Below are 14,869 nucleotides of genomic sequence, written 5' to 3' on the forward strand. Positions count from 1 at the left end.
TTGTGATATTTCATTGCGTCGACTTGTTTGACTCTGGCATATTCAGATTACTAAAAACTTCTGCAAAGGGGTCGTTATTTCCAATTGTGGGAAGTAAATGTTTCCATAACACGGTCTTAAACTCACAAAGGGCATGAATATATAACGACAACACGTCGGGTTAAGTGGGGAGTCTTTTGCATTTTCTGAAAATTGTTTTTAAAAGAAAAAGAAAACTTATTATTTTATTATTTTTTATTATTATTTTACCGAGGCAACTGCCTGGGTTGCCGCAACGTACGCTACCCCAATGCTTAGTCCCACTTCTACTTATGGCCCTTGTATAAAATAGAAACATGCTGGGACGTCAAAAAAAAATCCCACTGATATCTCCATGTTCATTTGCAACATCGGAGTCAGAATCACACTCTGAAACCTGATCAAACTGCCAGGAACCAGCTCCGCGCTACTTACACTTTAGTGACTGGTTTCCGTACATTGCTTCCAATAGTACCAGTTAAGAAAGACAACTCGAGATAAATTAGGGGAGGTTTCTCTATTAATACCACAAAACTGTTCACAATAAACGACGATTTAACACCTTCATCACGGAGAACGTACATAAAATTGAATTGAAAACGAGTCACGAAAAATGCACTTATCACGAATCACGGACAACAAATCAATGCAAAAACGAATCACGGAAAGCAAAATACCATAATCACGAAGGACGAAAATAACCCATCAGCCCCCTCAATATAAGAAAGCTAATGCAACAAGCTATGAAGTTGTTAAAAAAAATATTGATATTTTCAATAACATGTTAAAATTCTTGCAAAATACAATTTAAAAATACACAGAAAGAACATTGAACACCATTTTCCTAATACATTATTTACATATGTAATATTTAAATTAAGGACTTTCACTCAGTCAATACGTTATATATGGACCTGTTAGATTATTTTGACACTCGGACTTCGTCCTCGGTCAATATAATCTGAACAGGTCCATATATAACGAATTGACCTCGTCAAAAGTCCATAATTAATAAATATCCCCTCACTATATACCCCTTACTATATATCTATCACATCACTTTAATTTTGATATCTATAAGACATTGTTTTGTCATTAATTACCTTGTTGTATAAAAAACGTTTTGACACTTTTTAATAAAAATATTTCTTCTTTACATGCATTTACAAAGCAGTAACTCTTTGTGGAATAGATTAAAGAGACTGAAAATTAAAAAATTTCCAGGAAAATCGAGCTTATGAGGAAGAATCACGATAAACATGATAAAGCCAAACATGGCATGAAAAAAATTTAATAATGAAAATATAGAATGAATGCACCACCATCTAGACCTTCATTAATGAGTGAGTATCTTTCCCTACATATTACACATCTCTATCTGAATCAACTTTTAACAGACCTTACCAAGTTTTTTATGTATGTCTTGTAAAATAAGTTTTTTTGACACAAGATCCCGAGATTTGAAATATGATCCTCGGCATCGGGGGAACGTATAAGTAGGGGGAAAGAAAGCAATGAATCTATGGTTCGTATAATCGTCTGCGGTATAATGCTCCATTCATAGGAACACCCATCTGCTAGTCAAAGTGTAAGAGATAAACTAGTCCGTGTAAAAAGTGTCCGGGCGGACAAATATTACTAGACTAAGTATAAAAGTCTATGGTTACAGAATTTACTAGTACATTTAGTCCGATGTCAGTAATTTGTATCCACCAGGCTAATTTTTCCAGGAATTTATGTCCATTTCATTAATATTCCTAGGTAAAAATGTCCATGTCCTTTATTTGACTAGGAAAATGTTCAATAAAAGAAATAATCTACATGTAAACAATAGAATTTTTAATTCTTATGTTTTAATGTTGTTTAACAGTTGTGCATTAATCTTTTAATAAAATTTATGTGTCCAGACTAATTATTCTAGGAATTCATGTCCATTTCATTAATATTCCTAGGTAAAAATGTCCATGTCCTTTATTTAACTAGGAAAGTGTGTAATAACAGAAATCTTTTACATGTAAACACTAGAATTATTTCTTTTGTTTTAATGTTGTTTTACAGTTGTAATTTATTTGCCTAGACTAATGATCACTAATTTTCCTAGGAATTCATCATGTTCATGTCCAGACCATCGTTTCATAAAAAAAATCGTACGACAATCTTAGATCTTATGTCGGTGGTATTTCAAATCGTAAGTTTTTGACCGTTTCATAAACAATCGTAAGTAGAATTTTGTCGTAAGGCATTAATATTCCTAGGTAAAAACGTCCATTTCCTTCTATTCTTATGAGAAATTTTATAATGAAAGAAATAATTTATATGTAAGCAATGGCATTTTTAATTTGTGTATGTTTTTCCATTGTTTAACAGTTGTGCATTGATATTTCACTATTTTATTAAAATATGGGTGAGGTTTTTTTAATAATTAAAGACTTTTTTCCTAGATAGCACAGACTTTTGTGATGTACATAATTAAAAATGTTCCTTTCTTAATTTTGATAATGATTACATTTAAATAATGTCTTCAGAAATAAAAATTTTAAGGGACATTTTCATAGAAAAAATGATAATACCGATATAGAAAATGTTTCCTAGGAAAATTTATCTGATGGACTTACATTCCTAGTAAAATTATGATCACGGACTTGATTACCTAAGAAGAAAATTCTGGCGGACAAATTTGACTACTGGACTGAATTAACTGTTACAAAAGCACGCCTCCAATAGAGAAGAAAGTTGAACCTATCTACCAAGCTAAACCAAATCATGTCACTTATCAACAGGAAGAAGAAACTTGCCCTACCTTTGACTCAGGCGAAAGGAAATACCAATACTTGTACTGGAAGGGGACATTGAAAAAAACCTAGCTGCATTTAAAAAAAAATTACCCATTGTGTAACGAAGGCGAAGAAGTCATTTAACATGTTATTTTAAAGTGCAAAAAAAAAGTCAAATAACAAAAATACCGAACTCCAATGAAAATTCAAAATGGAAAGTCCATTATCAAATGGCAAAACCAAAAGCTCAAACACATTAGAAAAAACTAAAAAGCATTTTATTCAAAGTCTATATAAATTCGGTGATTAAGGTGGATTGGTCATTATATTTAAACATTTAAAATTGACCAAATACAGTAACAGACGATACTGGACATTATACACCTATCGTGACCGGTGATACTACAGTCCAGCGTGATTTCGCAGCAGATAGAAGCGATATACAGAGGTTTATGTTTAGCCATACACTGGGAAATATGTTCCAGACTAGACATACATATTGGATGAGACTTGTGTTAGTTCAAAGGCTAGGTGCGCTATTTGTCGATTTGACCATAGTCATTTTACTTTTTATATTAAAGGTTAAGTGGAGAAAGGGAGAAATAAACCTGTGGCGCTCAGAAATCGTAAATTCTTTTGTTTTTATTCCCCAACTTTTTAAACATGACATATATAGTTACATAAGTAGTGTTACAACTTAATAGGGTGTATACAGAGGACTTTAAGACAAAAAAAACAAAAAAAAAAACAACAATTGCTTACAAAGACAGTGTTTTCATAAATAAAGTTTTATTAAAATACCTACTGTTTTCTATTAAGGAAATAATTGAAAATATTTGTTTTACTTTATCATTGTTTGTAACTGTGTTGTATTCTTTTTGTTTTTGTTCATTTGTATGAAAAAAAAGTTTGAATTTTTAAACTTATTGCTGTCAGTCGATTCCGGCCTGCCACTACATCGGCAGCAATGCCATACACCATCATTGGCATTGTTCACGGCAAGTTTCACCCAACATATAAAGGTCCAGGTCCAGCTCTCACAGAAGTAGTTTTTCTGTTGATAGTATGGATCCAGATGGAATAACTATCTGAGCAGATCAACATCTACATGGATAATAACATCATATAATGTTTATTACAATAAATGGTGGTTCATTCTTTCTGCACAAAACAGTTGTTGAATAGCCTCACATTTGCTGACATCTTAGATGAACTTGACATACAACCAACCCTATCTTTGATTCTGTGTCATGCTAATATAGCAGGGAACGAGATAGCGGACAAGTTGGCGAAAGATGCAGTAAAGGAGGACTTATCACTAAACGACCAATATAATATCGTGTACAATGTAAAATGTTAGCGCGTCTCAGGAGTGTCCCCATGCTTCTCTAAAGTCTGCAATTTCGTCGATATACATTTATTTAGAAGCGTTTCAGTTAAAGACTAGAGTCAAGAAGCCAACAGCTGATTTTGAACCTCATTGAAAAGGACTTGGTTGTTGTTAAAAAGTGCTCCAAAAACCATTAGATAGCTAAGTATACTAGTTCAGCTTATGTAGTATTGATCCTCTGATAGCCTCTCGTTAGAATGACGCTTTGGCCATGTTAAACTACTGTTCCTTCCTCGCATGGTCATTGGTTAACTTGACAAGAGCTATCTGTGAAAGCCACTATTGTTGTGTCTGACAAGTGTGCCGTCTCCTCTAACATGTCTTTGACGACCTAATTACTTTGGATAGTTTCTTTTGACTCCAGTAGCTTGGTGCTCTAATCATTCAGTAACAACCTTACGAAGTGACATTTGTCATCATAGAACACGAATTGTACATAGCTAACTATTAACTTACAATTAAAAAAGCCTAGAGAAGAATATATCGCAGCAACATATTCAACTTGCAAGAGGAATGAAAGCTCTGAATATCAACATTAAACTGCAGTAACATACTAGTAAAAGATATAAAACACCAGTGTTGACAGCAGCATGCAGTAAAATTCATGTCCTAGTATATCAAACCTGATAGAATTCATGGCCGAAAAGAGAATAAACATCGAAAAATCCTACCAAAGACGCAATTAAATATATCCCAGGATACATTGTTGCTGATGGTTACACCTAGGTATTTGCTGGCTTCAATTCGGTTAATTGTGTGTCCTTGAAATAAGAATGATGTTTCTATAACTTCTATAAAAGGCAATAGTTCAATCACAGGTTGAAAAAGGGACAAAAGCGAAGTATGCATGGGATAAATTTCACAGCTTATCAGTTTCTTGTTAGTTAGATCTTTTTGATAGAATAGTCAAACCGGTTCTGTTATATGGATAAGAGATATGGGGATTAAGTACTAGTAATTGTGATAATATTGAAAATGTTCATCTTAAATTTTATAAGTTGCTCCTCAATCTGAAATTGTCCACTCCAAACTGTTTATACATATATGGTGAGCTATAGGACGTTTTCCACTTAATATTGATGCAAAAATGATATCCTTCTGGTTGAAATTGTTATGGAAAAATATTCAAAGTTTTCTTAGATTATATCTAGAATACTTTACCGCTTGTATTATTCCAAAAACGTAGATTTTAAATGGTTAAGATTGGTAAAACATATAATTGATGAATGTGGATATTCTAATATCTGGAACACACAGTATATGGTTAACATATGATATAAAAGCAAGATTGTGTGATTAATTCAAACAAACATGGCTTGAGACCATTTAGAACTGTTCGAAAGCTTGAATTACCTTATTTGTAAGAATATATTTAGTTTTGAAAAATATTGTGATATTTTAGACGAAAAATATTTGTTGACGTTATGTAAATTTAGAAAATGATATATAAAAATTTTCCAGTCCAAATTGCAAGATGGTTGAATATAGAAAGGGAAAATAGAAAGTGTAATTTAGACATTGGGAACGAATTCCATTGTATTATGCATTGTTCACTTTTCATAGGATCCGCCAATGGGTCTTCCATGTGTAGTTTCTATTATCAATGCTATTCGTTATACAGTATGCCTCTTTTTATATGCCAGTGTGACTTATTTAAACCATGAGATAACCAATTGCATAATGACTCATGTGACAAACGCAAACATATACAGTAGTTTATAAAAGCGAGCTATGTGGTCTAGTTCAGTAGACATTTCAAATCAAAATTACTGAGCTCGAGATGAAACTTATAAATAATAAAAAAAAAGACAATCGAGGAGTAATAACAAGAACGTTTTGACACGAATGTAGACATGTTTTTCTGTAATTGAAATGTATATTAACGTACAATAATTAAAATGATTGTCACATTCTATAGCACTTTAAAAATTTATTGTTGGTATGAAATACAAAGCTTATTTTATAAAGCATTGAAACACGTCGCCAGTTAAACTGCATTGCAACCGTCAAATCCCCAATGTACAGTAATATTATCTCTTAAATATATTATCATAATGCGATATTATTTTTTTTACCTCGTTGAATTCCAATTACTAAGTAATTATAGAGTTGAAGAGCATTGAAAACTTACCTAAATTTTTGAATCTGCAGTACTCTTATATCGTTGCTTTTTGTTTATTGTTTTTGAACCTCGTACCGATCTTTTGAGTTAAGCCAGTTGCAACTGATTTTTTATAGTTTGTTCTTATGGTGTTCTGATACACCACTGTGCCTGTTCAGGGGGGTTGAGCGCTCACACACATGTTTAACCCCGCCACATTCTTTATGTGCTTGCCCAAAGTCAGGAGCCTTAAGTTCAGTGATTGTCGTTGGTTAACGTCTGTCATACTTGTTTTTCGCAATTGTTTTGTTATAAATTAGGCAGTTAGTTTTCTCATTTAAATTGTTTCACATTTTAAATGTCGGAGCCTTTTATAGCCGACTATACGGTATGGGTGTTTCTCATTGTTGAAGGCCGTACGGTACCTATAATTGCGTATATCAACTTCATTTGAACTCTGGTGGGTGATTGTCTCATTGGCAATTATACCACATCTCCTTATTTTTATATACAAATTTTTCAAATCTGGATTTTTATGCCTACAGGGTAGAACATCATAAGATCAAAATAAAAAATAAAGGATGAGCTGTAAACATTAAAATATTAATAAATATTAAATTAATTTACAAAAGATACATACATCAATGAATTTTAATGTGCGTATTGTTATGCGTTTACTTTTCTACATTGGCTAGAGGTATAGGGGGAGGGTTGAGATCTCATAAACATGTTTAACCCCGCCGCATTTTTGCGCCTGTCCCAAGTCAGGAGCCTCTAGCCTTTGTTAGTCTTGTATTATTTTTAATTTTAGTTTCTTGTGTACAATTTGGAGTTTAGTATGGCGTTCATTATCACTGAACTAGTATATATATTTGTTTAGGGGCCAGCTGAAGGACGCCTCCGGGTGCGGGAATTTCTCACTGCATTGAAGACCTGTTGGTGACCTTCTGCTGTTGTCTGTTCTATGGTCGGGTTGTTGTCTCTTTGACACATTCCCCATTTCCATTCTCAATTTTATTATAAATAAATAAATAAATAAATAAATAAATAAATAAATAAATAAATAAATAAATAAATAAATAAATAAATAAATAAATAAATAAATAAAAAGAAAGAAAAAGATAAATGAATACAATTGCATTTATATACTGTTACAGTTGTTTAACATTGACCACCAGTAAGATCTTTGTAAATATGATCATCATTCGACCAGTCAGCAGACACTGTTTGATAAGTCCTGTTGTCCTCGTCTTGTGTGAGATGATCCGTCTGTATGTTCTGAGATGATTCATGCTGTTGGACAATTTCATAAATCTCGTTATTTATTGTACGTCTCTCTATTCGTGTGGCTGACCTTGCATGCGTGTTGTCCCGAACGTTCTCACGTGTTTCATAAATTTCAATATTGTCATTGCCAATGTTGTTTATTTGTTCTTCTCTGTATTCTATTGAAATTGTATGCTCCTGATTGGCGTTATTCACAATATCATTTAATTTCTTTAAGTAGACATAAGAAAGGAAAACTGTAATAAAAACGATGACACCACTTCCGACCATACCGACTACCCAGTATATGGCTTCATTCTGAAAATCTGAAACATTTACAACTGTTATGTTGTATTTCAAAACAATTTACAGACATAAATTCGTTAAGCTCAGTATAAACATTTTGCAGGCTTGTTTAAGTTTTGATTATTTTTGGTCAAACTATCAAAATAGCGTTTAAGTAGAACTAAATTCCGCTTACGGAATAAGCGATAATATGTGATAAAGATAAAGATAAACACCTTCTCCCACAACATAGATTAATTTCAGCGAAACTCTCATAGAATCGTTCGTATTGAATGACACTGTGGATCTCCTATTCTTTATGCAAATTATGCTTGGGTATACCCATATCAAAACATGGACATAGGACATATTCAACTTAACAGAAACGTTCCTATAACCCTCTTAACATAAGAGTCTTTTGATGACGAAACACATATCGTATTTTCGCACACTATTCATACAAACTTTGTTTAAATAGACATTGCTGTTTATAACAGAAAATTAGCATACACACCTGACTGTTAATAAAGTCTGGCTTTGTACTACCTTTTAGTAACTGCGAGTACTCTCAGATCTGTACTTTGTGTTTTTGTTATTTGTTTTTTTTTTGTATCGATCTAACGAGGTTATCCTTTTTCATATATATTTTTTAGTTTATTTGTTATTTTTTTTGTTTTGCACCACTGTCCCAGGTTACGGAGGAATCCTGTGATTCGGTGGTTGTTGTTTGTTATTGGTTTTTCTTTTGTTGTTTTGTTCATAAACCAGGCCATTAGTTTTCTTGTTTTTAATTGTTTTACATTTGTCGTATCAGGGACCTTTATAGCTTTCCGGCTATGCGGAATGAGTTTTGCTCATTGTTGAAAGCTGTGCGGTTACCCATGTATGGCTGATAGCTTCTACGTCACGTGTTCTCGTGTGGAGAGTTGTCTATTGGCAATGTTTCCACATCTCTTATTCTTATATAAAAACCTAACGACGAAGAATACTATAGAACTGAATGATCCCTTTTTTCGCTTCATACACAATGTTCTTCGGTCAACGCTTTTACACCTCAATATATTACGAAAAGTAGCATTCAATACGTAAATGAATGATACCCATTGGAATGTTGAGATAAGTGTAAGAAAGATTAAATAAAAGGGGCACTCCATTAGAAAGGCAACCTGTTTAACCTAGTTTAATGAAGCAGAGTTTTTCGGAAGTGAATGTTTAATATGTTTGTTGATCACGGCAATATGGCTTTTGGTGGAAATCCTACACCAGAAATGCTTGCAGAGGATAAATTTCATCTAAGCACAAAGGGAATTGCTCAGTTAGCTAGCAATATAAAACGAGCCATACACTCAACATTGGGTGTTCCATTACCCACCCGACAAGATCGCAGTCGCTCTCGTATCAACAGAGGACGTGGTAGAGGTTCCAGAGGTCGTGGAAGACCAACAACTCCATCCTGACATTAATTACTACTTTATAAAAAAGAATTTCAATACTGGTTTTGTTAGTCAAGGCAATATAGTTTTTTTGTGTGTATATGTAACATTATATATTGTAACGAAATGTGGGTCCCCTGAAATGGAACTTGTTTCCCCTAAAATACACCTTATCGCTAATCCCGGCTGACCCGGCCGCTTGAACTTTTGACGCATACAACAATCACTTTTCCATTGTGGCGTCAGATATTTTGTTTTATGACGTCAAAATTTTACGGGAACCTGTGTGATATCCAGTAATGGCGGACAAATAGCAATAAGGTGTATTGTGTGATGACGTTGTTTAAATCTTACCGATAATTGACTTTTCTTATTATATATTTCTTGTATAACTATGTTTAAACATTGATAACTCTAAAACTTTTTATCATTCTTGCCTATGTTTTTACATAGGAACACCTGTGCATTGTGTACTTAAAATGACGTACAATGACGTCATTATCTATTTTGGTAATCACCAGTTCCGGTTTTGGTAATTTAGGTATTTTCCGAAATGGTAAATGGTAAACCAAAATGGTAAATGGTAAACCAAATCGGTAAATTGGTTTACCTAAGTATTAATACGGCGGAGAATACAGATAAGTCTTTAGCACGATTTTACCCTGGGCAAGTAACACACGTTAATTCCATGCTATTTTGATATACGTACAGATACCATGTACCAGACCAAGTAGTTAACCAGACAGCCAATACTATTACAATGTCAGAGGAAACGACGTCCGTATGATGTGGGTTTGTTAATTCCTTTACAAGTTTTTGGCATTGAATTTTATTTACCATTTGCCGATTACCAAACTACAATTAGTAAACTTTCTGGGTATATTTTTTTTCCGCTATCCATTTTCTTTAATTCACGATAGAAGGTTAATAAAGTATTTATCTGTTAGACTAGAATACTGTTAAGTTATTTGATATTTATATGTATTGTTGATATTTAATGCATCTTAAAGTTAATACAAGTTGATTTTTATTCAACGAGTCTGTTATTCTTACAAACATCGAGAGTTACCATACAAAAACCTATACTCCAATCTACCCTTTTATATCCGAGTCATTACCTTACCAGAGGAACCAGACTAACCAGTATGTATTCAGAATACCAGAGTACCACATAGTACCACGATACCAGAGTACCACGCTACCAATTAAAGAATGGTCACCAGTTATAACTTTTATTTCTTATATACTCGTACATTCTAACATAACACATTCTTATAGCAACGCACTAAGGGATAAATATTTATAGTTTACACTAAGGCCCGACCGCTCGGTTTTCGTTACAATATTACAAAATATCAAAGGTCATAGATATATATATATATAGAACCTTATCAGTTTCAATTTCAATTTTGTCTATTCTAAAACAATTGACCAGTATAATTATATTGTTTCCTTTTGTTAGTATACTTTTTTTGCAAAGGTTAAAATATAATAACCTATATCATGTCATTTTCAAATTTAAAAATGTGTTTTTGGAATGTTGGTGGACTCATTGCAAAGGGCTATGACAAAACTTGTGACCCCTTGTTCATTAAGTCAATAGACAAATATGATATTGCATTTTTGGCTGAGACCCATTTAGGATATAACTCGACATTAAAAATTATTGGGCCATTCCACTATCATCCTATCTGTAGAAAAGTGACCAAGTATAATAATAGATTTTTTGTGGCATTGCAATATAACGAAAACCACATGTAAAAGATCATGTTAAAATATTGAAAAACACTAATGCTGATTATCAGTGGGTGAAGTTAGATAAAAACCTTTTTATTTTCAAAAAGACCTGTTTATATGTGTGGTATTTTTTCCACCCAGTTTATCCTCTTAAACTAAGGGTCTTGATGTAAATGTTTTGGATTGCATTCAAAAAGATATTACAGATACATTTGGAGATGCCAATTTCTTCTCTGTGGAACAAGCCCTGATTATATCATGCAGGATGATAATAAATTCCTACCCTTGTTTAAATCATATCCTATCGACAAAAACATTACAGAACGTAACAATAAGGATGTAAAATTAGATACAAGAGGAAAGGAATTATTAGATTTTTGTATATCACATCAATTGAGAGTACTTAGTGGAAGGACATTTGGTGATTTACAAGGCAATTATACATGTTTTACACCAAACGGTGAAAGTGTTGTTGACTATACTGTCGTGTCAGAGGGTGTCCTGAAAAGTATTTTATATTTTAGAATATTAGATTTCAAACCTACTCTGTCAGACTGCCATTGTATGTTACAATGGGAATTGTCTGCTAATTATTGTATAGAAACTCCTATCCCACAGGAGCACTGTAATGTTTCTCCAATGCCAGTAAGGTATATATGGTCAGAGGATTCTGAGCTATTATTTCAAGAAGCATTATTATCATTACAAACAGACATAACTCATTTTTTAGATAAACCTATAATAAATACAATCACAAATATTAATGCTGCAGCCAATAAACTGGCTAATTTTTCACTCATGCAGAAGATATCTCACTTAAAAAAGCTAAAAAACCAAAAAAAACCTACAACTAAGAACAAAAAATGGTTTGATAAGGATCTGCGATCTATGAGACAAAAATTTATGAATTATGGAAAGGTTTTAACAAAATATCCCAAAGATCCATATGTAAAAAACTATTTTTACAAACTCTATCGTGAATACAACAAAAGTAGAAAAATAAAGCAAAAAACTTACAAAAATAATTTATTACAAGAACTTTAAACACTTCATGAAAACAATCCTAGATCATACTGGAAAATGCTAAGTGATTTACAAGGAAAACACACAGATACAGATGAAAACTGCATTAAACCTTCCAGATGGTTAAAACATTTTCAAGGATTGAATGAGGGAAAAGAACATTTTCTTTCAAGAATAAATAAACTTGAAGAAAAATTAAAAAGCTTGGAAAATGTAAAATGTTTCAACGAGCTTGATTTTCCAATACCTGAGAGTGAGATTGCAGATGCCATATCAAAGATTAAAAAGAACAAATCTCTAGGTTTGGATAAAATCACAAATAACATGATAAAATGTAGTCAGTCAGCTCTCTGTTTTAAGAAGCTATTTAATGCCTGTTTAAGCTCAGGAACATACCCTACAAGCTGGGCAGAGGGTTACATAACACCATTACATAAAGCACACGATATTCATGATCCGAATAACTATCGTGGATTGACAATTACAAGCTCGATAGGCAAATTATTTAATTGTGTTTTAAATTCACGTCTTGATAAACTTTTAATTAAATTTAATATCATAGATGAGTGTCAAATTGGTTTTAAAAAGAAAGCAAGAACTTCTGACCATATGTTTGTTTTAAAAACCATTATTGATAAGTATTGTAGTTCAGGTAATGGAGGACTGTATGCCTGCTTTGTTGATTTTCAAAAAGCATATGATACTGTTATTCACACTGGTATCAAATTGAAACTCTTGAAAATAGGTGTTGGATCTCTTTTCTATAATATTATAAAGAATATGTATGCATTGAGCAGATCATGCATAACAAAGATAAATAATAACATAACAGAAAGTTATGGTGTCAAGATTGGTGTTAAACAGGGCGATAACTTGAGTCCTAATCTTTTTAATATTTTTATTAATGATTTGCCAAAATACCTGCAGACTATAGATCATACTATAACATTGAACAACCGTTCAGTTCATTGTTTAATGTATGCAGACGACATTATTTTACTATCAAATTCTCCGGAAGGACTACAAAAGAAACTTGATTTACTTGATCAATATTGTAATGCTTGGTGTCTAACTGTAAATACAAAAAAAAAAAAGTATTGATTTTCAACAAGGCAGGTAGACATATCCATCATATATTTAAGATTAAAAATGTGTTGCTTGAATGTGTAAATAGATACAAATATCTTGGTATTCACTTCTGTGCATCAGGATCATTTTCCTTTGTGCAAGAACAGAAGAAGAACTCTATAAAAAAAACCTTAAAAGCATACTTCAAATTATCAAAATATTTATTGTCTCTGAATCCTTCTGTTAAAACTAGTGTGCATGTGTTTGATCATACAGTTAAACCAATTCTATTATATGGTTGTGACGTGTGGGGAATGTTTAACCCGTTCACATCTAAAATTAAGGAATGGCTTGTTAACCTTTCATCAAATTTATGATAAATGTCCTGCAGAAAAACTGCATTTAAAATTCTGTAAATATATTCTTGCAAATATAGCTGTTTTATCTGAATTGGGCAGACTTCCTTTATATTACAATATTGTAAAAGCTATGGTTAAATACTATAACAGGTTAATGAGAAATCAGTTCATATCTCTACTGCTAGATAGTGCCTTTCATGAATACAAATTTTTGACTGATGCCAAAAAAAAATCTTCATGGTATGTTTGTTTAAATGTGATGTTAAAAATAATTAAGTCTGCTAACCCAGTGAACAATAAAAAATTACTAAATGTAAATAGTAAGTTTATTAAGAACTGTTTTTACAAGAATGGGAACAGACATTACAAATACATGCTGGTAGTAAACTATGCTCTTATGTACTTTATAAAAATAATTTTGTCTGTGAATTTTTTTTTATCTGTAATCCACAGTGTTGATATTAGAAAAAAATCTGACAAGGCTGAGTGTTTCAGCACACTCCCTGGAGATTGAAAAGGGAAGGTATCAGTGTATTCCTCGACACGATAGAACTTGTCCCAGATGCTCCAGCTCTGAAGTTGAAGATGAGTTACATTTTCTTCTTAATTGTACCTCTCTAAATAATGAGAGAAGCAAATTAATACTTTGTTGACTATTAAAGGTCAGTTTATTTGGTTAATGAGTAATGATAACAAGGATATCTTGTACGAAATGTGTGCTTTCATAAAACAGAATAAAAAATACTCATAATTTATACCATTTTTTGTGTTTTCTGTGTAATTTTGTATATTTTTTTTCTTTCTCAGAGCATTGGGACAAGTTGTGCTAGAGGCTGCATCCAAATCCAAATAATTTTTGCACAAAAATTTTACACAACATGTTGCTATGTCCTTTAAGCACCTGCCCTTGGTGACTCCTGCATTTGGATAACTGCATAATAATCTTGTCTACAGTTGGGTGCAGACCAAGCATTACATAAAGTAAACGCAGGTTAACGCCGCGTGCACATATTTCGTTAGTGAACTTCAATTTTCGCGTTTACTAGTACACGCGCGTTTACTATAATTACGTTAACGCGGTCAAAATGGAAATTTCTAATGTCTACCCGAGTAAACGGGTGTTTACTATGTGTCCGTTTAGTCAGTAGTAAACGGGCGTTTACTTCAGATTTCACAAGTTTATTTTTACGTGCACTTAAAAGTAAACGGGCGTTTACTACAGATTTCACAAGTGTATTTCTACGTGCACTTGAAAGTAAACGCGCGTTTACTTTTCGCGTTAACTGATTGTGTAAATTAAGAAATAAAGTTTAACTTCGTGTTCATTTGTACATTAATTTTTAATTAAAACGACTTGTATCTTAATATTTTATGTACAAGTGTTTCAAACCAGAACAATTCAAAAACACTTTTAA

At 32.5% G+C, this 14,869-nt stretch overlaps 1 protein-coding gene across 2 annotated transcripts in view; it reads right to left on the minus strand.

Moving 5' to 3' along the window:
• Window positions 1-6,882: 6,882 nt before the first annotated feature.
• Window positions 6,883-14,869, minus strand: part of LOC127704695 (uncharacterized) — a 32,245-nt gene continuing 24,258 nt past the window's right edge. For both annotated transcript variants that reach the window (XM_052208832.1, XM_052208831.1), the window contains exon 4: window positions 6,883-7,875. In XM_052208832.1, coding sequence (XP_052064792.1) covers window positions 7,445-7,875 — 431 coding nt within the window. In that variant the 3' untranslated portion in view covers window positions 6,883-7,444. The remainder of the gene's footprint in view (window positions 7,876-14,869) is intronic.

This window comes from Mytilus californianus, unplaced genomic scaffold, assembly GCF_021869535.1.
Source record: "Mytilus californianus isolate M0D057914Y unplaced genomic scaffold, xbMytCali1.0.p SCAF_6, whole genome shotgun sequence".
NCBI classification, from domain to species: Eukaryota; Metazoa; Mollusca; class Bivalvia; order Mytilida; family Mytilidae; genus Mytilus; species Mytilus californianus.